At 47.0% G+C, this 24,859-nt stretch overlaps 3 protein-coding genes across 11 annotated transcripts in view; 2 read left to right on the forward strand and 1 right to left on the reverse strand.

The window, feature by feature from the left end:
* The window catches only part of LOC147662964 (uncharacterized), a 299,084-nt gene that overhangs the window by 259,580 nt on the left and 14,645 nt on the right, over positions 1 to 24,859 (reverse strand). The gene's annotated exons all lie outside the window — the stretch shown is intronic.
* On the forward strand, positions 13,545 to 15,992 carry LOC147662965 (uncharacterized). The gene is given in 1 exon segment (XM_086950744.1): positions 13,545 to 15,992. A coding segment is annotated over 1 exon segment (2,448 nt).
* LOC147662966 (endogenous retrovirus group PABLB member 1 Env polyprotein-like) lies at positions 20,096 to 21,541 on the forward strand. Its single transcript, XM_086950750.1, has one exon. It carries the CDS (start codon positions 20,096 to 20,098, stop codon positions 21,539 to 21,541), a length of 1,446 nt encoding a protein of 481 aa, XP_086806876.1.

A 24,859-nucleotide genomic window follows, 5' to 3' on the forward strand; every position in this document is an offset into this window, starting at 1 on the left:
CTCTGCACCTGTCTTCGTTCCTATTTCGATCTACTTTACTGCTGATTGGAATTTGCTAATGGTGGGAAGATGGGTTTTTACAGTTGGGAACCGCCAAATGTTTCCGCACTTATGTTCCGGACCTTGTGTGTTTCAAAGTGACCAAAGCGACCCCTCTGGGAGCTAAATGTGGGAACCGGGTTGTAAACTTTTGTGTTCAATGTTATCCTATGGGTAAAAACTGTATAAAAGGAGCGATCCACAGAACCAATTTGAAGCAGTCTCCCCGAACTACACTCGATGTACTTCCTGTGACTTCTGTGTTCCCTGCAGTAAATAAACCTTGACTCTTTGACGCCGAAGGAAGTGTCCCGTGTCTCTGTGACTTGTACGCCGGAGCAGGTTACCCACGAAGGTTTCAGGTGTTGTGCCCTGGCACCGCTGGGTCCAAAAGAACCCAGTCCTTCAGTTGGCGCCCAACGTGGGGCTGCATCAGTGGTACCGGTCCAAGCCCGACGATCGTGAGGAACTTCGTGTGAAATCTCCGAGGGAAGGTGCACCCCGCTTCATCGATCCTGTTGTCGAAATAAGTGGCCCGAAGACTTTTCCCGCGAAGATTCCCGCCTCCTGACGGCTGCGACGGACTGCTGCCCTGACTGTAGACCTGTTTTGGCGCCTGGCGTAGACCTTGGTATAGCGAGACGATTGACGGGCCTTCCTGAGGACGCCATTGATCTTTGAGTTAAGTATTTGTGGGTCGCTCCCAAAGTTCTTGGTTGTTGACACTTTAGCGAGTGTTTTTGTTGTAAACACTTTAGCGAGTGTTTTTGTTGTAAACACTTTAACGAGTGTTTTTGTTGTAAACGCTGTGTGAGTGTTTTTGTCGGTGACACTTTGCTAGCGTACTTTGTTGTTGTGTTGTTTGACGACTGCAGCCGCCAAAGACCGAGGGTTTTGTTCTTGCTGGGACTTGGTAAATCCCGTAACCCTTGAAGTTTGTGAAACTCGGCTAGTGTGCAAGATGCCTGGTCGCAGTACTTTGTTCAGTTGTTTTAGACCTTGTGGTGCGGATTCCCTGCTGGAGGACTCGTGTCCGATACCTCCGGTTGGAACTCCTACTTATGACTTATATAGCAAACATGGGCTAGGCCCGATTGCTTTTAACGATTATTGGATAAAATATACAAAGAAAGACGGCGATCTTCGTTGGCCACCTCACGGTAGCTTCGAAGCGTCGATCTTAGATAATTTGGAAATGAAGTTGTTCGAACGTAAATCTAGGCCGGCCATGTTTGATGCCTTTCGGTTGTGGCGCAAAGAAGCCCGACAGAAAGAAATCAGACAGAATAAACGTAGTCAGCGAGATACTGTTGCTACCATAGTGAAGAAAGCTGAGCAGTTTCAGCGTGATAAGGAGGATAAGGATAAGGAAGTGTTTGAGAGGCTACAGCGTATGACCATAGATAAATGCTATCCTGCTTTGCCTACGGAGTCGGATAAGAAGGAAGAGGCAGTTGAGGATCCTTTAATGTCCTATCTTATGAAGTCGCCACCTCCGTACGTACAGGGTACCGCAGCTCCTGTGGTCCCTGCCGTACCTGTTCTTCCACCTATTGTTCCTCCACCAGTTCCTCAACCTGCACCCGCCCTTCCAACTATTCCTGCTCCTTTGTCTATTTCTATTCCTACTGCTCCTCCGCTTCCACATACTCCTGCTCCCGCTACTGCTCCTGTGTTGTTAACCCCTGTTGTTGCTACTGTTTCTACTCCTTCTCTTGTTAGTCCTGTGTCTTGCTCTTTTCCCTCTACTCGTAATCGTAACTCTCCCCTTGCGACAAACTTCTTTCAGTCGCTCGGACCTGTTTTTGGGTCTGCTGGTTCTGATGGACCTCAGAGACGTAGCCAGCTTCCTGGTAATAGAGAACGTGTTGCGCTATACAACATGGCGATGGGTTGGATGGTAAACCCTGTTAGAAATCCACCCCGTGTTGTCCTCGAAACGTTTAATCAATTCAACATACCAACTCAGAGATATGTGTTTGACGAAATGTGCAAGTTCCTTCATGATCAGATAGTGGCCAATGCGCCTGACGAGGTGCTGACCGCCCTGTCTGAACTTCGACTTCAGTTCGCCACTGGACTGATAGTAGATACTAATGTCCGACGTGCTATTGAGCGGTTACTATCTCTTCGTCCCGCTCCTATTCCTCATGCATTGTTCGTTAAGGATATTGAGCAACAAGACGAGTCTGGCCAATATCCTATGCGTGAAGTTCCGCCGGTTTGGATACCAGCTGATAATACTGCTGCCCAGCCAGTTCCGGCACATTTCCAGAGAGTGTGGATACACCTCCCATGGAAACGATCGGAAGTGCTTCAGGTGAAACAATCTTTGCCCGATCCTCGTAAAAATCCTACTGGGTATTACAAGGAATTATCGCAGCTCGTAGACGCTACGGTAATGAATCTTGCCGATATCGACATGTTGTTTGGCAATGTCGTACCGCAACCGGTATGGGCTAAGATTCGTCACCAAGATCACGCAAATGAATTAGGTGGTGATTGGAATGCCATTACAGCGGCAGACGCTGGACAAGTAGCTGCTACTAAACCCGATCAGTTGATTGCTGATCTCCCCCAGCGAATCATTACATTAATGAAAACGCTTATGCCAGCTATGAGGGTAAATTGGGACAAGTTGTCAGCCTGTAAGCAGAAGAAAGATGAGAGTGTATCAGACTTCTTCACGAGGTTTGAGGAAGCATTCGTTGATCATAGTGGACAGGATATGGGTACTGAGGGTGGACAGAGGTTGTTTGTGGATAAATTCGTATCGAACTTACTGCCCGACTTGAGCAATAAATTGAAGAATTCAGAAAGTGCGTGGGCCGTTTCTACCTCAGCTCAGATATTGGCTACGGCACAATATTACGAAAATAGAGAGAAAGAGGAGAATGACCGTGCTGATAAAAAGACGAAAGAGCTCAAAACTAAAGTGTTGTTACAACAAGCGTATCCGCCGCGTTCTAATCAGAATGCGCCTCAACAGAATAGATCGCAGACGCAATCGAATCGATCGCAGCCGCGTAATGATTCCTCTTTCCAAAGATCTTCGTTAGGGTACAATCAATGTGCTTATTGTAGACAGGAGGGACACATTAAGTTTGATTGTCCTGCTTTAAATGGACGTAATAGCGGTACTTCATCTAAAGGGGGCCGTGGTGGTTCACAGCACGCATCACGTGGTAGAGGTCGTGGTGCTCAGAACGACCGTTCTGACCATTCATCAAATTCTAATAACTGTTTCGATCAACGTGGATCGTCGCAAGGACGATCTGCGCAGTATAATGTAGACGATTATTACGTCGATCAGGGAACTGACGACAGTAATTACTAGGACAGCCAAAGACAAGGAGAGGGAGTGGTATCAGTTCCGGTTGATCAGAGAGGGCCTTACGTCGCAGTTGCTACATCGGGCGTCGTTGAGCCTTTTCTGTTGGACACTGGTGCAGCGAAAAGTTCTATCATGCATTCGAAACTCCCTGGCGCACCTTTGTCTGGCTTAACAAATGTTTCCGTTGGATTCTCTGGCGCCCCCGTTAGCAATCCAGTTTCACGCCCTTTGCCCCTTAAAATTGGGCCTCGTGAGCTCGAAGCTCCGTTGATTTTGACCACTGGTTGTGGTGAGAATCTTTTGGGTCTGGATTTGCTTAAACGTTTGTATGCAACTTTGTATTGTTCTCCTGCGGGTGTAAAGCTTACGTTAGGAGAGAGAGTAGTCTCTCCCATGTATTTGTCTCTCGATAAGCTTCCACTGGAATTGAATTCTCTTCCTGCGTCTTTGTGGGCGACGGGTCCGAATGACGTGGGCCTACTTGATATCTCCCCTTATGTTGTTCAGTTGAAATCGAATGTGCGATTGCCACGTATTCCCCAATATCGTATCTCCCTTGATGGTGAACGAGCTTTGTTAGCGATCATCTATGATTTGATCGAGAAAGATGTTATTGAGGAGACTCGGGGAAACGTGTGCAACAGCCCTGTACTGCCCATTCTTAAACGTACTGATCCTACCAAACCGCCTGTTTATCGTTTTGTTATCGATTTACGGGAGGTAAATAAAATTGTGGTTCCTCAATTCCCTGTTGTGCCTGACATCACGGCGCTACTGACTCTGATTCCAGCTACTGCTTCGTGGTTCTCGGTGATTGATTTGAAAAATGCGTTTTTCAGCATCCCGATCGCCGAAGAGAGCAGGGACCTTTTCGGTTTCTCTCTCGGTGGACGTAGCTTCCGGTTCAAACGCGCTCCTCAGGGCTACTGTGAAAGTCCATCGATTTACAGTCAAGCCTTGAAGGGTCAACTGGATGCGTTTAGGTTGCCGGTTGGTGCGGCTTTAATCCAATACGTCGACGACTTATTGGTGGCTGCTGATACTCAGGACATTTGCAAAATTGCTACGGTATCGTTGCTGCAACATCTCTGTGAGTTAAATCACAAGGTGTCACCTTCTAAACTCCAATATTGTTGTCAAGAAGTAACCTATCTAGGTCACTTATTGTCAAAGGAGGGAAGGAGATTGACCCCAGAGAGAATTGCAGCGATTGCGCGAATGGCTGTGCCACAAACCCAGAGAGATGTGCGTGCCTTTCTAGGTATCACGTCGTACTGCAGGCAGTGGATTCCTAATTTTTCATTGCTAGCGAAACCATTGGTGGCTCTTACGTGCAAGGATGTTTCAACTCCTTTACCATGGACGGAAGAATGTCAGAAAAGTTTTTCTGAATTACGTGATTCATTGTGTTCGGCTCCTGTGTTAGGTACCCCTGATTACAGTAAGCCGTTCACGCTATATGTTCACGAGAGGGAAGGTTGTGCTTTGAGTGTCTTAACGCAACCTTTTGGTGGTAAGCAACGTCCATGTGCATATTTTTCCTCGACCTTAGACCCAGTAGCTAGAGCATTGCCGAGTTGTTTGAGAGCAACTGCGGCAGCTGCGGTCTCCATCCGACAATCAGCAGGATTGGTCATGGATAATATGCTTACGGTGATGGTTCCGCATGCAGTCGATACTCTTTTGAATCGAACGAAAACTCAGCACTTGACGAGTGCAAGGTTATCTGGGTACGAATTGACGCTCTTGGCAAGCCACATTCAGATAAAGCGTTGTAATGTCCTAAATCCGGCAACTTTGTTACCAATTAGTGCAGAGTCAGATGAAGTAGCAGAACATGACTGTTACTTGCGGACAGAAGAGGAAACAAAAGGTCGAGTGGACCTTAAAAACACCCCATTGGAAGACCCGGATGGCACTCTGTATGTGGATGGGTCATGTTTTAAGTTGCCGAATGGCGATGTGACTACTGCTTATGCTGTTGTAACGTTGAATACTGTTGTTGAGACTGCGAGATTGAATCAGAATTCTGCCCAAGCTGCAGAGCTGATTGCTCTCACTAGAGCATGTGTGTTATCAAAAGGGAAACGTGTGAATGTGTACACCGATAGCCAGTACGCTTTCGGTGTAGCGCATAGTTTTGGACGATTGTGGCGAGAGCGTGGTTTCTTGACGTCGCATGGCACGAAAATCCAGCATGGCCAGCTTGTGAACGATCTTTTGGATGCATTGACTTTACCTGCACAAGTTGCGATTGTTAAGTGTAGTGCGCATCGTAAAGTGACGGATGATGTGGGTCGTGGTAATGCGTTTGCAGATGAGATTGCTAAGGAGACTGCCCGGAACCTTAGCACTCGAATGTATGTGACGAGTTCGGTTAGGTGGCCTACAGAATCGAGTATGTGTGAGGATACTATAGAGAGTGTGAAAGCAATACAGAATGAGGCCACTGATACTGAAAAGACGAAGTGGAAAGAAAGTACGGGAAAGTTGGATGTGAATGGTTGCTGGATTGATTTGTCAGATCAGAAAAGATGGATGTTGCCTGATGCGTATGTGCTGGCCGTTGTGACAATGGCACATGGGTTAGCACATATTAGCGCGAAAGGTATTTGCAAGTTGTTGGCTGCTGTGTGGAAGAATGATGGCATTACGAAATGTGCTGAACGTCTGGTGAAGAATTGTATGGTGTGTATAATGTACAATCCTGGCAAAGGAACCCCAACTCCCCCTGGCAGTTTTGCTCCTCCTTCGTATCCCTTTGAGGTGATCCAATTGGACTTCATCCATATGGAGCGATGCAATAACCTGAAATACGTTCTGGTTGTGGTTTGCGCATTCTCCCGATGGATTGAGGCCTATCCCCTCAAAGATAATACTGCTTTGTCTACTGCGAAAATCCTACTGAAGGAATACTTTCCTCGGTATGGAATGCCTAGAGTCGTGTGGTCAGATAACGGAAGTGAGTTTGTTGGAAGTGTGATGAAGAGTGTGTGTAAGGGCCTTGGAATTAATCAGAAATTCCACAGCGCCAATCATCCTCAGTCAGCTGGATTAGTTGAGGGGTACAATGGCACCCTTAAACTAAAGCTAGCGAAGATTCAGGCTACGACTGGACTTTCGTGGCCTGACGCTTTGCCTCTAGCATTACTGTCGACTAGGGCGACTGTACACTCCCGAATAGGGCTTAGTCCCTATGAAATAGTGTTCGGCCGTCCTGCGAATGTGTGGGGGGTTCCTAGGCCAGGATTATTCTCTGATCTTGAGTATCCGATGTTGATTGACTACTTACATGACTTGACTGCTAAACTGAGGTTAATTCATCAACAGGTTTACGACGCCTTGCCGACGCAGACGGAGGGTCCAGGCCACCAGCTCCAGCCCGGGGATTGGGTGGTTACTCGTAACTTCTCACGCAAGAACAATCTGGACCCCCGATTTGTCGGACCTTACCAGGTGCTCCTGGCCACGAGGACTGCCGTTCGTCTTGAGGGGCGGAAAAATTGGGTACATGCTACCCATTGTAAGCGAGTCCCTATTCCTTTGCCGGCAGACCCGTGGGTGAGGAAAGGCATTGCGTCAACAGAAACAGAAACATTGCCGGCGTTTGTACCTTTTAGCGACGCACAGCTTGTTGGAGAACTCTCAGCACAGCAGAAAGCCACTGTTGAACACTTGTCAGCAAAAGACTCAAGACCAGAACAATCAACTGATCAGCAGGACGCTGTTTCTTCAACGGATCCTTTGTTCGACGAGCAGACACGTCCCGGGAAACATCGATATTCTTTGCGATCTCACACTAAGGACAAATAAAATATTTTTGCTTTGCTGAAATTGATAACTGCAATATCCTCGTTTCCCATGATCAACTTTGAACATTCGTATCATTGAAATTTTTTGTACATATATCAAGCTTCCTTCCTTGTATCTTTTTACTTCCACAGCTGAGAAAAATTGTGCATATATATATACATATTGTGTATTGAAGGCCGTAGGGCCGCGCGCGTACTTCCTTCTGGACAGTAGGTCTTGACGCTAGGTTAAAGGCCGTCGGTTCCTAGGAACTCCTGGGGATTGACTATTGCTGCACAGAACGGAGTGCGTCAAGAAACGTTGCGGACGGTCGTAGGGAATGGCATTTTCGAAGCTGAATGATTTGGAAGGAGCTCAGGCGTACAGAGTCAAGCTGCAGAAACTCAGTCGTACCAAATGTTTTATATTCCAATTGTTTGTATTGTTTTTGACTGCTTCTGCATTTTTGGCGGGTGGGGTGTATTACACTATGTCTTACTTCTTACTTGCTACCCCTACTCCTACTCCTTACCCTAACCTTACTTCTACTACTTCTACTGCTTCTCCTCATTCCTTTCATATGTTACCGGAACACGAGCAGGCTAGACGTGTAGAATTCCGCAACAATTCCTTTATTCAGCTCCTCCATCAGCATCAGTTAGTGGTTAACACTACTAATTGTTGGGTGTGTGGGTTGATGCCACATACTACGGGTAAGGGAATTCCATATCTGGTGTTACCGTATAGTTCCCAAGGGTCAGCTCGAGCATTCCAAACAATGTTTCGAAGCACACTGGGTTTCCACCCCACTCAAGAACAACGTTCCCCCAACTCTGGTCCTACTTCGTATCAGAGGCTGCTATCAATGGCAATAGAGGATATGGAAGATGAGATCCATGATCCTTTTCTTATCCCTAAAGAGGAGGTACAAGCCTATAGGGTCCTAAGTAGAGGGGAATATAGTATGTTCACTAATGAAAAGCAGCTTAAAAGCTCGCCTCCAATATGGGTCGTACCCCACACTGGTAATCTTTGTCTTGTGGGTCGTGGTTCGCACGCCCCACTTGGAGCAAGTGCTTGCACTGAAAGTTACGTTCTGCCAATATTCTCGTCCCCTGTGTTTCTGGCTGCCAAGGGTACATACTTCATCTGTCATGATCGTGCATATACATGGTTGCCCGCAGACTTCATGGGCTCATGTTTTATTGCAAATTTGTTGCCTCCGACGTTCACTGTAGATGCCGATTATCATAAGACTAGAGTTGTACGAGGCGTAATTAGCGAAGAGGATACTGCCGGTCAAGAGGCAGGAGACTTTTTCAAGGGTTTCCTCCCGTTTTGGGGACCTATGGTTAATAGTAGGAACCTGAGACAGTTGACTCGAGTGGTAGAATCGACAGCTAATATTACTGCCAGTGCCCTTGGTAATATCACCACAGAACTTCAGGCGGAAAGACTTATGACGTTACAAAACCGTATGGTTTTAGATGTCGTCTTAGCAGATCGCGGTGGGGTATGTAAAGTGATCCATTCGAGCTGTTGCATTTTCATTCCAGATAATGCTCCTACTGTCTATCAAGCCATCTCGAAGTTGCATAAGATCTCCGAATCCATACACGTGGATGTAGGGGATTGGACACTACTTGGATGGTTTTGGGGCCTGATATCGACTTGGGGTTGGAAGATTCTGATGATCATCGGGGTTGTGATAGTGTTCCTGTTCACGTGTTGCCTTTGTGTGCAGTGTGGTCCTGCCTTATGTGGCCTCTGTGCTACAACGTGTATGAGACAACCATCTGTTACCAAGGGGACTCGATTGGACAGAGCTATGCTACAACAACATCTTGATGGTCTGATGAATATCGAATATGATTCCGACTAGTGCTTGCCTACATGAGGGCAAAAGGAGCGTCTGAGGTTCCGTGACAATTGTAAGTGGTGTTTTCGACTCGCACGAATATGGTCGAGTCTGGTATCTATGAACCGCAAATGACGAGTTTAGTAAGTGTGCGCAGTTTCGCTGTGCTAACTTAAACCGTTCGTTTGTTATGTGGGCTTTTCATCTGTACCCACGGGTTCCATCTTAGATACGGCATCCATTTTGTCTCTTGCCCTCAAGTAGCCAGCGAACGGACGCTGTCCGCTTCGCGACCCTGGGACTCCCAAGATATTTGCGGAAGACACATGATCTTTGTAAGTGTCTTTATGACGAGGGGGTTGCTGCTGTAAGGCAGATGGCGCCGCTCGAGGCTCATCTTGCCGCACGGGCTTATTGTCTCAGCCGTGCATCTCATTAGGCACGTCCCTTTGATGCCTGTATCTCGTGTTTCTCGATACCTCCCCTTTTACACCCTTTCCGATCTCCCCACTGTCTCCGTCTTCCTCTGCACCTGTCTTCGTTCCTATTTCGATCTACTTTACTGCTGATTGGAATTTGCTAATGGTGGGAAGATGGGTTTTTACAGTTGGGAACCGCCAAATGTTTCCGCACTTATGTTCCGGACCTTGTGTGTTTCAAAGTGACCAAAGCGACCCCTCTGGGAGCTAAATGTGGGAACCGGGTTGTAAACTTTTGTGTTCAATGTTATCCTATGGGTAAAAACTGTATAAAAGGAGCGATCCACAGAACCAATTTGAAGCAGTCTCCCCGAACTACACTCGATGTACTTCCTGTGACTTCTGTGTTCCCTGCAGTAAATAAACCTTGACTCTTTGACGCCGAAGGAAGTGTCCCGTGTCTCTGTGACTTGTACGCCGGAGCAGGTTACCCACGAAGGTTTCAGGTGTTGTGCCCTGGCACCGCTGGGTCCAAAAGAACCCAGTCCTTCAGGACCCTTCCAGCGAAAGGTCTGGACAGTGGGGAGGTTACTCCCATGTCCTTTGTTCAGTTTCGTGCCAGAGCAGGAGCCAACGGCTCCCAGGACTGGTTTGAACTGGACTATGCACATGGACACAAAATGTGTCCCTCATGCAGATGTTCGGTCTCTGGCAAGAGCACCCAATGAGGCCTAATACACTAAATCATGTCTGGGAGGTGGTCATACCTCCCTGTGACAGGATGTCTATTGTTCCGCCTTCTCCTGCACGAGCTTGGCTCAGCAGCAGGAGGGCAGAAATGTGTCTCTGGTCGGCAGGAACCCTTTGGGCTGCCTGGGACTACAAGGCTGGGAACACCAGGGTCCTCACAAAGCTTGTTTGTGAGGGGTGGAATCATACCTTCCACACCGGTTACTGGTCTGGGGATATGATTCCACAATGTTTGGTACCAAGCATGATAGGGTTACTTTCAGCCATTTTAGAGATGATCATCACTCGGTCGCATAATGCCACTCTATATGTCGTAAATGGCTGCAGTGCTAACAACCCGGGAAAATGGACTCCGTAGGCTGCAGTGGTGTCCTGCTCATGCAGTGGCACCCTTTCACTTAGAACCAAGCACCCTGCCTTCAGGATTGCCAAGGCCTGCTATAGGGGTGGCATATAGGTTTTAACTGTAGTGACCTTTAGATTTAGTAAACCTATATCTAAAGTAAGGGGTGAATGCACCATCTTACACAGGCTGCAATGGCAGGCCTGTAGTTCCATTTTGCATGACCTCTCATGGGTGGCATAATACATGCTTCAGCCAATGGGAGTCTTCTGGGGTACTTATTCCCTGGGTACATGGGTACCATATACTAGTGACTGACAAGGGTACCACAGTATCCAATCTGGAGTGTACCTAAGTGCATGACATAACAGTTTAAGGAGGAAGCAGATATACTGGGGTCCTGATTAGTAGGATCCCATTCAGACTAGTCAAAAACGGTATCACATGAAGCAAAGAGTAGGGTCAACCAAAAGAAGCAGATCCTACTTTCCTACAAAGCGGCAACCTAGTGGAGATCTCCAGGCATACCGTCATGGGACAAGAAGGGAGCCCAAAGACAAAATTCCCTGACTGTTTCCTTTTTTTCATCCCGGTCTCCACCAAAAAGGATTATAAAATAAAATAAAAGATTAGCCAATACCCCTGTCACACCTGGTGTTTTCTTTCACCAAAAAAAACCCTCCCCACAGTGGGTAAACAGCAGATTTTGTCCAGGTAACTCGCAGCTTATGTAACTAAGCAGGTCATCTCCGTATAGGGCCACACTGTGCATCCTGCCCACTCAAAGGATGCCCCAATCCACCCCGTCGTATAGCTAAGGGCTCCATAGTCAACACAAATAGTGTGGGGAAGAGTGGGCAGCACGGCCGTGTGCCTCAGTCGACCAGGAAAGGGGCTGGGATGTGATGGCCCAAGCAGATACGGGAGATGGTGTTTGAGTACAGTAACTTTGTGTACACTAGGAGTCTAGGGCCCACTCCCATGTGGGTGGGCACCGCAAATAAGTAGGGCCAGGTGAGGGTATTCAACGCCTTCTCCAAGTCCAGCACAAGGCAGGCAGCGCAGGGATTATTATCCTGCACCTGATCCTGGACATGAAAAAGATGGTGGATGTTTTGGGAGGTGCTTTGACGAGGAACAAAGCCATTCTGATCTGGATGAACGAGCTCAGGGAGGACCTGGTCATATCGGTCAGCCAGTATTTTGCTTAGGATCTTGTAGTCGACTCCAAGTATAGCCTGGGTGGGATCCATGTCTGGCTTCAGGATCAAGATCAAAAGAGACACATGCAGAGAGTGGGGTAGCTCACCATCTTTCAAAGAGGCATTAATCATTAATCATTGCCGCCAACCGGGGTGCCAGAATGGTTGAGAAAGTTTTGTAGTATTCTAGGGCAGGCCGTCCAGGCCTGGGGTTTTGTTGCAGGACATCCGCAGTTGAAACCTCCGTCTCAAGGGAGTTCCCCGCAAGAGCAGAGATCTGGGTTTGAGGGAGACCGTCATGAAATGCATCCGTTGGTTCTGTCTGGGTGCCCATGGCGCCGGTATATGGCAAAATAATAGTTCTAGAAGGCCTGCAAGATTTTGGTCTGGGTACGGACCTTGTTGCAAGTGGGGGCGATCACATCTGGGATCGGATGAGACACTGAGTCTTGTCGAATGAGCCATGCTGTAGTTCTGAAAATTCTGGACTCGTGCAACAAACTTTGTCGTAGCATGACGATTTTGGTGTCAAAAGACCGATAATGGCTAGTACACTATGCACAAGCATTTTCGTCATAATCAAGTAACGATTTCACCTCGAAATCGTCATTTTCGTTTTTGAACCCTTGGGTTCCATTTTACGCTTGGCAGCCATTTTGTGAGTTGCCCTTCACATAGGCTTGTAACTTCAGCTGAATTCGATATCAAAGGACACATACACCTTAATTGACTTCTCTGTGACCTGGCCAAGCTGAAGCCACTGCCCCAGGCCAAACCTGTTTGGGCAGTTTCTCTCCCAGTGGCCAAACGAGATAGCATCAAAGCACAACAGGCCATAAACTGTTCCCATCGCACACACACCCCCGCCCACATCTTGCTCACACCTGTCCCTGCTCTTTTCTCTTCTTGTGCTTTATGATGAGGAGGAGCCCGGTTTTATTGAGGGTACACCGATATCTGATGGAAATGTTGGGCCTTGCCGGGTAATTGATCACGAACTGGACACACTAAATGTGTACTTGTCATCATGACTCTGCTTTTTCTTTTGTAATGAAAATATGTGAATAGCTCACTGTAAATCCAAGAATGTTTGCACTGTAAATCTAAGAATGCTTGCCTGAAGCTTAAAAATCTGTATAAAAGGAGAAGCCAGGCTTTGTAAATTTGAGCAGTCTCCTGAGAATATACACATCGTGTTGTTGTACTTCTAGGACGCTTGTTACTTGGTTGCAGCCAATAAATTACATCTTTGACTTCACCTAGAAGACTCGTGTTTCTGTGGTCTGAATCAGGAAAGTACTCGAGGTCTTTGGGTGCTGCCCCTGGCACCGCTGGGTTACCGGATCAGTACCGGTTCTGAAAAACCCAGTACCTCAGTTGGCGCCCAACGTCGGGCGATACCAGCGGTACCGGTCCAAGCCAGAGGTTCGTGAGGAGCTTTGTGTGAAAATTCCGGAGGACGGCCAGCCACTTCAGCGACCCCTGTATGTCGACGTGGTTCCGAAGGTCTTTGCTGCGAGGTTCCCCGCATCCCGACGGCTACGAAGGACTGCTGCCCTGACTATCGCCCTGATTTGGACCCTTGATGTTTGGTAGAGCGAAACGTTAGACGAGTCTTCTGGTGACGTCATCGATACCTCAGTTAAGTATAAGTGGAGCGTCTCCCAGTCCTTAGTTTGTTTGGTGTAACCTTTTGGGACCGCTTTGATTTGGAACTTGCAAGCGCCAAAGCCGAAGGACTCGTGTATTTACGAGAATATCGTGACCGATAATCCTTTGAGGTTTGAAGCTAGACTAGAGAGCGAAGATGCCTGGTCTTAGCAGACTTGGAAATTTGTTTTGTCTTGGTTGTAATAATAGGAACTCCCGACTGGAGGACTCGTGTCCGGTTCCTCCGATTGGAACTCCAACCTATGAATTATATGTAAAACATGGAGTAGGCCCCATCACATACAATGAAGTGTGGATAAAATACACCAGAAAGGACGGTGTTTTAAAATGGCCCCAATATGGTAGCTTTGATACGGAAATCCTAGACAATCTTGAAGTTAAACTTTTTAAGAAGAAAGCCCGGCCGGCAATGTTTGGCTCTTTCCGCCTGTGGCGTAAGGAGGCCAAACAGAAGGAAATCAAATTAGCAAAGAAAAATAAGAGAGAAAGGGGTATCTCTATAATGCAAGCTGCTATGCAGTATAAAGACAATAAAGAAGAACAGATGAGTGAGCAGTTGCACAGGCAACGTCAAATGGTAATAGATAAATGTTATCCAGTTTTGCCGCCTCTTCAGCAAGAAGCAGCAAAAGAGCTTGAAAAAGACTCCCTAATGTCGCATTTGTTAAGTTCACCACCCCCCTATGCGCAAAATGCTACAGCACCTCCACAACCTTTAGTTGTTCAACCCATGGTTGTTATGCCTCCTGTTCCTCCACAGCACCCACCAGCTACTCTTCAGCTGGCTCCTATTCCTCCGGTGCAGCCTTCCCAAGGGTCACCGGCCTTTACACCTGCTCTTCCTATACTTCCTGCAACTTTAACTACTGTATCGACTACCACTCCTGGTACTCCTCCTGACACTGCCTCTGCATCTGCCTCATCTCACCCTGCCTTCCCACTTGTCTTTACATCGACTTCTCCGTCTGTCCGCCAGAGAGTGGCAGGCGCTGTTTCTAGCCTTCTATATCCTTTGTTTGGAGCGGCAAGCCCGTCTCATACCCCTGAACACAAAGAGTTGCGTAGCCACCTGCCTGATTCTAGGGAGAAAGAAGTATTGGATCGTTTGGCACATAAATGGGTTACTGACCCGATGAGATATGAACTAGAATCTGTTATGGATGTCTTCCATCAGTGAGAAGCATCAAAGCAGAGGTACGTTTTTGAGAAAATGTGTGTTTTTCTGTGCGAAGATTTAGAAGAAAATGATTTGGACTCTAATCCGCCTGAGTTGAACCATGTACGGTTCGAATTTTCAAAAGGCACAATCGTGGGTTCAGATGTTAGGAAAGCAGTTGCGACGTTGTTATCACTTAGGACTGAAGATGTTTCCAAGTCATTGTTTGAGCCTGATTCTTCTACCAAGAAGAAGGGTAGACAATATCCCATGAGAGAGGTTCCCCCAGTTTGGAGGGAAGGGAACGCCAATGTTGTTCCAGCCATTCTGCCACATTTTCAACGTGTGTGGGTACATGTCCCATGGAAGCGAGCTGAAGTATTAGCCCTTAAGCAGACATTGCCCGATCCCCGCAAAAATCCGGCAGGGTATTACAAGGAATTGTCGCAGACTGCAGGTTCATGCATTATGAATTTAGCCGATGTAGATATGTTGTTTGGGAATGTTGTTCCACAGCCTTTATGGGGAAAGATTCGTCATACAGATCATGATCAAGAGCTAGGCGACACATGGGTGAATATTGTCGCTGCTGATGCTAGACAAGTTGGTGGTGCTAAACCTGAGCCTTTAGTAGTAGAACTTCCTGGAAGAATTATTACGTATATGAAGACTTTGATGCCCGAATTGCGTGTAAATTGGGATAAGTTGTCTGCATGTAAGCAGAAGAAAGATGAAACGGTGTCCGATTTCTTCACCCGGTTTGAAGAAACGTTTGTCGACCACAGTGGCCAAGATATGAGTACAGAAGGTGGTCAGCGACCGTTCGTTGATAAATTTGTACACATTCTGCTTCCAGATTTGTGTAAAAAGTTGAAGGATTCAGAGAGTTCATGGGCAGTTTCTTCTTCAGCACAGATATTGGCTACCACGCAGTATTACGAAAATAGAGACAAAGATGAGAAAGATAGAGCAGAAAAGAAAACTAAAGAGTTGAAAACTAAGGTCCTGTTACAGCAAGCATACCCGCCACGTGGTGGTAGTGGCCAGAATAATGGCGGTCTGAATAACTATCAGAATAATTATCAGCAACCTCCACAGTTTCAAAAGCCAAGAGTAGAGTATACTCAGCCACGCGTTCCTGTGGGTCCCAATCAGTGTTCGTATTGCAAGGAAGAGGGTCATTTTAAGTATAGTTGCCCTATCCTGTTACAACGCGCAAATGGTGTGTCAAACACAAGAGGTAGCGGTGTTCAGCAAACACCTAGAGGTAGAGGACGTGGAAACGTCCCTCAGAATACACGCTCCCTTCCACCTCAAAATTCTATGAATAGGTTAGATCAGCAGAATAACGCATCTGGAAGGACAGCTCAGTACTATGCTGATGATTACTATGCAGAAGATGAATATATGGAAGGAAATAATTGCTAGGACAGCCATAGACAAAGAGAGGGAGTTGTTTCAGTTCCAGTAGATCAGAGTGGACCATACGTTGAGGTGATTACATCAGGTGTGTCAGAACCTTTTCTGTTGGATACTGGTGCTACAAATTGTTCTATGATGCACTCTAAACTCCCTGGCGCACCTTTGTCTAGCGAAATGAATGTTTCTGTAGGTTTTTCTGGCGCCCCGGTTAGGAACCCAATTTCTAGTCCTATGTCCTTGTCTGTTGGTCCTTATGAATTCGAAGCACCCCTTATTCTGACAACAGGTTGTGGTGAGAACTTGTTGGGATTGGACCTGTTAAAAAGATTGTATGCAACTTTGTACTGTTCCCCTTCGGGAGTGCAACTTACACTAGGTAAGGAAGTGGTTTCTCCAATGTATTTGTCAAGGGATGAATTTCCGACAGAATTGTCATCTCTACCTAATATTCTTTGGGCTACTGGTCCTAACGATGTGGGTCTCTTGGAAATACCACCATATGTTGTGACATTAAAAGCTAATGTTAGGATGCCACGAATTCCCCAATACAAAATTTCTGGTGAAGGAGAAAAAGCGTTGTTAGCGATCATTTACGATCTAATTGAAAAAGATGTGATTGAGGAGACAAGAGGCAACGTTTGCAATAGTCCGGTTCTGCCTGTTTTAAAACAAACTGATCCCTCTCAGCCACCTGTGTACAGATTTGTGATTGACCTTAGAGAGGTGAATAAAATAGTAGTACCCCAATTTCCAGTTGTTCCTGACATTACTGCCCTATTGACTATGATTCCAGCCTCTGCAACCTGGTTTTCGGTGATTGACTTGAAGAATGCTTTCTTCAGCATCCCAATTGCTGAGGAAAGTAGGGATATCTTTGGCTTTAGTTTAGGAGGACGAAGCTTCCGCTTTAAATTCGCTCCTCAGGGCTACTGTGAAAGTCCATCAATATATAGTCAAGCTCTAAAAACACAGCTTGATACGATCGTTTTACCTGAAGGCGCTACCCTCATCCAATATCTCGATGATTTGCTTGTTGCAGCAGATTCTGAGGAAATATGTAAAGAAGCCACGTGTTCCTTGTTGCGTAATTTGTGTGATATGCATCACAAAGTGTCCCTGTCTAAACTACAATATTGTCGACAAGAAGTGACCTACTTAGGTCATCTCTTATCGAAGGAGGGAAGGAAACTGACCCCAGAAAGAATCCAGTTAATAGCAAAATTGAGTGTGCCAAAAACACAGAGAGAAGTGCGTGCTTTCTTGGGTATTACATCGTACTGTAGACAGTGGATTCCAAATTTTTCTTTACTGGCCAAACCATTGCTGGCATTAACATGTAAAGATACACCCAATCCCGTGCCTTGGTCCGAAGAGTGTCAGAAAAGTTTTTCTGAGTTGCGCACAGCATTATGTTCGGCTCCTGTGTTGGGTACCCCCAACTACAGTAAGCCCTTTACATTATATGTCCATGAGCAAGAAGGTTGTGCATTATCAGTGTTGACACAATTGTTTGGAGACAAGCAGCATCCATGTGCATATTTTTTGTCGACTTTGGATCCAGTAGCTAAAGCATTGCCAAGTTGTTTAAGAGCAACAGCAGCAGCAGCTGTTTCTATTCGACAGTCTGCTGGCTTGGTAATGAATAACACGTTAGTGGTAATGGTTCCACATTCAGTGGACACTTTGTTAAACAGAACCAAGACACAGCACTTAACTAGTGCTCGATTGTCTGGTTATGAACTAACTTTGTTAGCAAGCCATGTGCACATCAAAAGATGTAGCACATTAAACCCAGCCACGTTGTTGCCAATTTCAGTTGAGACAGAGAGTGCTGAGGAGCAGCACAATTGTTTTGTTAGAACAGAAAAAGAAACAAAAGGGAGAATAGACCTCCAAGATACTCCTCTTTCTGAATGTGATGGTACCTTATGGGTGGACGGTTCATGCTTCAAGCTTCCGAATGGTGACACGACTGCAGCATATGCTGGCACCACTTTGCATACAGTCGTTGAAACTGCACGTATTCCACAAAACTCTGCTCCAGCAGCAGAATTGATTGCACTTACAAGAGCGTGTGTGTTGTCGAAAGGAATGAAAGTAAATGTGTACACTGACAGTCAGTATGCGTTCGGTGTGGCTCATAGTTTTGGACGATTGTGGCGTTAACGTGGGTTCCTGACTTCGCATGGCACGAAGATCCAGCATGGTCAGTTGGTGAATGAGCTTCTTGAATCACTGACTTTGCCTCTGCAAGTGGCGATTGTAAAATGTAGTGCCCACAAGAAGGTGACTGATGATGTTGGTCGTGGGAATGCGTTTGCTGATGAAGTTGCAAAAGAAACAGCAAGGAATGTAATGAGCCGAATGTATGTTGCAGGTCCTGCAAGATGGGTTGGTGATGTTGGAATGTGTGAGGACACGATAGAGAGTGTGAAATCGATTCAATCTGAGGCTACAGAGAAAGAGTTGAACATGTGGAGAGAAAGTACGGGCAGAATGGATGCAAATGGTTGTTGGGTTGAATTGTCGGAGCATCAGAGATGGTTGCTACCCGACGCGTACGTGCTTGCAGTGGTTACAATGGCTCATATCAGCGTGAAAGGGATTCGCAAGTTGTTGGCTCCAGTATGGCAGTATGCTAGAATCCCTAAGTGTGCAGAGAACGTGGTTAAAAATTGCATGGTATGTCTGAAACACAATCCTGGTAAGGGAACCCCAACTCCAGCTTGTCATTTTGCACCTCCTACGTATCCGTTTGAGGTTTTGCAGCTAGATTTCATACACATGGAGAGGTGCAACAATTTAAAATACGTACTCGTTGTTGTCTGTGCCTTCTCAAGATGGGTAGAAGCATATCCCCTAAAGGACAATACTGCCTTGTCCACAGCGAAAGCCCTTGTAAAAGAGTTTTTCCCTAGATTCGGAATGCCTAGAATGCTCTGGAGTGATAATGGGAGTGAATTTGTGGGACGAGTGATGAAAAAAGTGTGTGAAGGGCTAGGCATCAGACAAAAGTTCCACGCTGCAAATCATAACCAATCAGCTGGATTAGTAGAATGCTATAATGGCACCCTAAAGCTAAAACTAGCCAAGATTCAAACAAGCACTGGTCTTAAATGGCCTGATGCTCTGCCCTTAGCACTCCTATCCACCAGAATGACGGTGCATTCTAGAGTAAAACTTAGTCCCTATGAAATTGTTTTCGGACGTCCGGCCAACATATGGGGGGTGCCCAGACCCACCAAGTTCAGTGAGATCGAATACCCTGTTTTGCTTGACTATCTGTATGATTTGACGGCTAAATTGCGTGTTTTACACCAACAGGTCCACGACGCTCTGCCTCAGGCCTCTGAAACTCCAGGGCATCCTATCGATCCTGGATCCTGGGTACTGGTCAAGAATATCCAGCGAACAAAGAATGACCAGCCCCGGTGGACCGGCCCTCACCTAGTCCTCCTCTCAACAAGATCTGCCGTTCGAGTGGAGGGTAAAAAACATTGGGTTCACGGCACCCACTGCAAACGGATCCCTCAGCCTCTGCCCTATGACCGGTGGGTCCAGGAGGGTGTCGCCGACTCAGAGAATGAATCTGTGCCACGATTTGTACCTTTCAGTGATGCTCGTGTGAAAAGAACAACTACAGAACAAGAGAGTGACAGGATTTTGCAACCAGCTGTACCATCATCAGCCCAATTAGACACTACAGAACCTGAAGCCTTGTTTCAAGACCATACAATACCGGGAAAACAACAGTATAATCTGAGGCCGAGAAATACGAACTAATAAAAATGGACTAATAACATTTTTTTTCCCTAAATACTATTTTTTGAAAGTGCAGCTCTCCCATCTGAGAAACTTGCTTATTTTTTGATTTTCGAACCGCCATCCGGTTCTGCTGCTAGGGTCGCGGTTGCCACAGTCTTTGGAGTGCAGCTGGAGACGGTTAGGTCGACAGTTCTGGTTGGTCTAAGGGAGTTACCCTGGACTGAACAGAAGCACTCCTTAGCAGAATCAATCTCCCACCGCGGGCAGCAACTTAGAGGATGGAGTTTCCCAAGATAGAGAGACCTGCCAAAACTGCGAACTTTAAAACAAGAATATGTGGATTGATGACAAAGAAACGTTTTTTATTACTATGCATTTTCCTGCTATTAAGTGCAATGATGTTTTTAATAGGATATGTACTGTTTTCTTTACAAGTGACCTTTGCACCGACTACATCGCCCATATCTCCTCCTACTATTTCTGCACATTCTTTTCAACCCCTTCCTGAACATGAGTCAGTTAGAAGATTAGAGTTTATTAATAACTCCTTCATTCAGCTCTTGCACCAACACCAACTAGTAATAAACACGACTAACTGTTGGGTGTGTGGTCTTATGCCTCACACAACGGACAAAGGTATTCCCTATCTTGCCCTGCCATTCAGCCACAATGGTTCTGTGTGGGCATACAGGACAATGTTCATTTATGCACACGAAGTCTACCCCTTACGTTCTGAAACAGACAATCCTAAGAATAGTGCTCTAGTTAAGGGTATAGTAGATATGATTAAGGAAGATATTTACTATGAGACTATCCCGAGAGATGAGACACTGGTATGCATAGGATGGAACGTGACCGGATATGGAGCTACTCTAAGTGAGAAACAGCAAGCTAAGAGATCTTCCCCGATTTGGATTGTACCCCATCAGGGTCACCTGTGTCTGCAAGGTACTGGCAGGAATCCCAGAGCTCAGTTAGGGAAGAGTGTCTGTACTGAAACGTATGTTTTTGCATCTCAGACTTCCCCTTCGTTTCTAGCAGCTAAGGGTACCTATTTCGTCTGCCATGATAGAGCCTATACATGGTTGCCCCCTGACTTTTCGGGCACATGCTTTGTTTCGTTCCTGTTGCCACACACCTACACGGCCGCGGCAGATTACCATAGGACAAGGACAGTTAGGGGTGTTGTGAGTAAAGACGACACTGCGGAACAGGAGTTTGGGGATTTCGCAAAAGGTTTTCTGCCGTTTTGGGGGCCCATGGTGAACAGCAGGAACATTCGCCAATTGACGAGGGTGGTTGAATCCGCCGTGATTGAAACAGCTGGTGCCCTTAGTAACTTGACTGCTGAGCTCCAATCGGACCGTCTTATGACCCTTCAGAACAGGGTTGCTTTAGACGTCATACTTGCAGACCGAGGTGGGGTATGTAAACTGATCCAATCGAGTTGCTGTGTTTTCATTCCAGACAACGCTCCAACAGTGTACCAGGCCATCTCCAAACTGCATAAGATTTCCGAATCTATTCATGTGGATAAAGGAGATTGGTCTTTCATGGGATGGTTCTGGGAACTGATATCCGGCTGGGGATGGAAAATTCTAATGGTCATTGGGATGGTCTTAGCCATTCCTTTCCTGTTCTGTCTGTGCGTGCAGTGTGCTCCTGCAATATGTAGCCTCTGTGCTACATCACGTGTAAGGAAGCCTGTGTCACAAGACAAACTAAGTACCAGAATGATGTTACAGCAACATCTCAATGACTTTAGGAATATAGAGCTGGACTCAGACTAGCATGGGATTAGGTTGAATTGCCTATGTAAGGGCAAAAGGAGGGTTTGTAGTTCTGAAAATTCTGGACTCGTGCAACAAACTTTGTCGTAGCATGACGATTTTGGTGTCAAAAGACCGATAATGGCTAGTACACTATGCACAAGCATTTTCGTCATAATCAAGTAACAATTTCACCTCGAAATCGTCATTTTTGTTTTTGAACCCTTGGGTTCCATTTTACGCTTGGCAGCCATTTTGTGAGTTGCCCTTTACATAGGCTTGTAACTTCAGCTGAATTCGATATCAAAGGACACATACACCTTAATTGACTTCTCTGTGACCGGGCCAAGCTGAAGCCACTGCCCCAGGCCAAACCTGTTTGGCAGTTTCTCTCCCAGTGGCCGAACGAGATAGCATCAAAGCACAACAGGCCATAAACTGTTCCCATCGCACACACACCCCCGCCCACATCTTGCTCACACCTGTCCCTGCTCTTTTCTCTTCTTGTGCTTTATGATGAGGAGGAGCCCGGTTTTATTGAGGGTACACCGATATCTGATGGAAATGTTGGGCCTTGCCGGGTAATTGATCACGAACTGGGCACACTATGGGGTCGATTAGGATGGCGGACGGACTTGCGTCCGTCCGCCACCCCTGAGTAGGAGGGACCGTCCGCATGGGCAGCGGTGGTCCCTCCATGGCAATTAGGATGTGACCGCCACACTGGCGGTCACATCCTGTATGTTTTACATTGCGGCGGGTGCTGCTTGAAGCAGCACCCGCCGCAATGTAAAAAATGAAAACTGTGCATTTGCATGCACAAAGCGGCAGGCACCGCGCGGTGCCTGCCGTTTCGTGCACGCAAAGGCAGGGGGGTACCATAGGTACCCCCCATGTGCACCCCCCACGCAACCTTCACCCAGGGGGCCCACAACGGGCCCCCAAAGTGAATGTCCGTATGCTTTTCCACGGCGGAAAAGCCGCCGTGGAAAAGCATTACTTTCCCTACATCCTAATATGGCTGGCGGTGTCTGATAGACACCGCCAGCCATGTTAGTGCTTTTCCGCCGTGGACGCCTTCCGACGCGGCGGAAAAGTGGAGGACAGATTGTGAGACCCACCAGCCATCCTAATTTGGCGGTGGGTCTTTCAGGCCTCCTCGGCGGATTCCCCGCATACTCCTGGCCGGCGGTGGCTTCCGCCGGCCCGGAGTATGCGGGGAATCCGCCATCATAATGACCCCCTAAATGTGTACTTGTCATCATGACTCTGCTTTTTCTTTTGTAATGAAAATATGTGAATAGCTCACTGTAAATCCAAGAATGTTTGCACTGTAAATCTAAGAATGCTTGCCTGAAGCTTAAAAATCTGTATATAAGGAGAAGCCAGGCTTTGTAAATTTGAGCAGTCTCCTGAGAAAATACACACCGTGTTGTTGTACTTCTAGGACGCTTGTTACTTGGTTGCAGCCAATAAATTACATCTTTGACTTCACCTAGAAGACTCGTGTTTCTGTGGTCTGAATCAGGAAAGTACTCGAGGTCTTTGGGTGCTGCCCCTGGCACCGCTGGGTTACCGGATCAGTACCAGTTCTGAAAAACCCAGTACCTCAATGCCAGGAGTGCCATCGCTCAATCGCTCTCTTGATGCACCCAGGCGGCATAGGCCTTGAAGTTATAGCATCTCAGGTTTTCAAGAAGGGCCACATAAGTGGTCTTTGCCTCTGCAAATCGGGTGGCAAGTAAAGGGTTAGTGTTGGCCTCTTTACTTAGGGTAGCCAAATTGTATTCAGCTGCTTTCAAGTCTCGTTCAAGAGTTCTGCAGGCCCCCGCTATCTGTTGTGTGGAAATTCCCCTGGTCACCACTTTAAAAGGGTCCCACTCCAGTGTCCTGGTGGACGCTATGTTCTGATTTTCTGAAAAGTAGTGTTAGATGCTGATCTCTTGTTCCTTGTGGAACACTTGATCCTCAAGGAACTTATTTCGTAGCTGCCAGGTGGGTGTATGGAGCCTCCATTTCAGGGTCAAAATGTGTATATCATGATCAGATACTACCCGGCCTATATAATCTGTGTGTTGAATCAGGGTGACAATCGGGGTGAGTAGAGAAAATTGGTCAAGGCACACATAGAGATTGTGTGGAATGGAATGGAAAGAGTACAGTCTGGACGCGGGGTACGGGATTTTCCAAGCATCTGTAAGTTTACCAGTTGTGGACCCAGGTGAGGAAGCACTACATCTGCCTGTAGAGCAGAGTGTGTGGGAGGTGAGGGTGGAATCTGTCCAGGGATATTTCAAGCACACAGTTGTAATCCCTCCTAGTATCCATGGGAGCAGTGTATAGTGGGCCAGCGTGCCTGAACGAGATTACCAGAATGTGTTGTCCGGTGAATAGATTCTACCCAGGAGTACCGGCTGGCCACCCAGATGTCCCTTAATGATGGTGTACCAGCTACTCTGTGGACCACCCTGTGAGTTTCCTGGAATGGGACCTCGGGCACACAACAGCCCCTAGCGTGTATGCTGAGTAAGTGGTAGTGCAAAAAGCCCCTCTCCAGTGCCTACGCAATGTGGTCCACTTCCCCGCTTCAAGGTGTGTCTCCTTCTGAAATACTGTCTGCATCTGCTGACACTTAAATGTATGAGTAGACGGCATAGCATTTTTGAGCAGTGTGCATGCCTCAGATATTGAGTGTGAGAGGAGGGGTGTCAGCCAGTGAAGCCATGAAGAGGTGAGTGTAGTGTAAGGATGACACGTAAGGGTGCCCTTCCTCAGTACCAGTGCACCTGTCTTCATAGCCTGATCATACCTACCCGCCGGATAAAGAGGTGAGAAGAATGAAGTAAACATGGGGATGGAATATTCCTAATACTCGGGCCTACTGCAAACAGTGGTACGCCCAAACAGAACATGTGGGACATGCTCTAGTGGATCATAGGGGTGAGCTAAGCATGTGCCCAAGACAGAATTGCCCATTGGTGTCCAAAAAGAGATGTTGCCGGCTGCAAGGTGGATGCATTACTGCAGTGTTACATCTCAGTGCAGTATCTGCCATCTGTGGAGTCACTACGGGAGGCATAGGCGAGTCAGCCCAGAAACTGCCCGAGCAGTTGGGGGTTCTCCTCCGATGTGAAAATGTGCGTCCGTTGTGGGGGCATAGGTTGGGGTAACTGTTCAAAGACACTCGGACTGAAGGCTTTGTGTCTCACTGAGCCCTCCCTTACATCGGTGCCTGCTCAGGGGCGGTCAGGCTCGGTGGACACGGTCAGCACTAGACATCCCAGGTTCTCTCGGATGTTGCTCAGTCCAGTCCAACGCCTCCGCGGGTTCAGTGAAGAA

Source organism: Lissotriton vulgaris, unplaced genomic scaffold (assembly GCF_964263255.1).
Source record: "Lissotriton vulgaris unplaced genomic scaffold, aLisVul1.2 SCAFFOLD_936, whole genome shotgun sequence".
NCBI lineage: Eukaryota > Metazoa > Chordata > Amphibia > Caudata > Salamandridae > Lissotriton > Lissotriton vulgaris.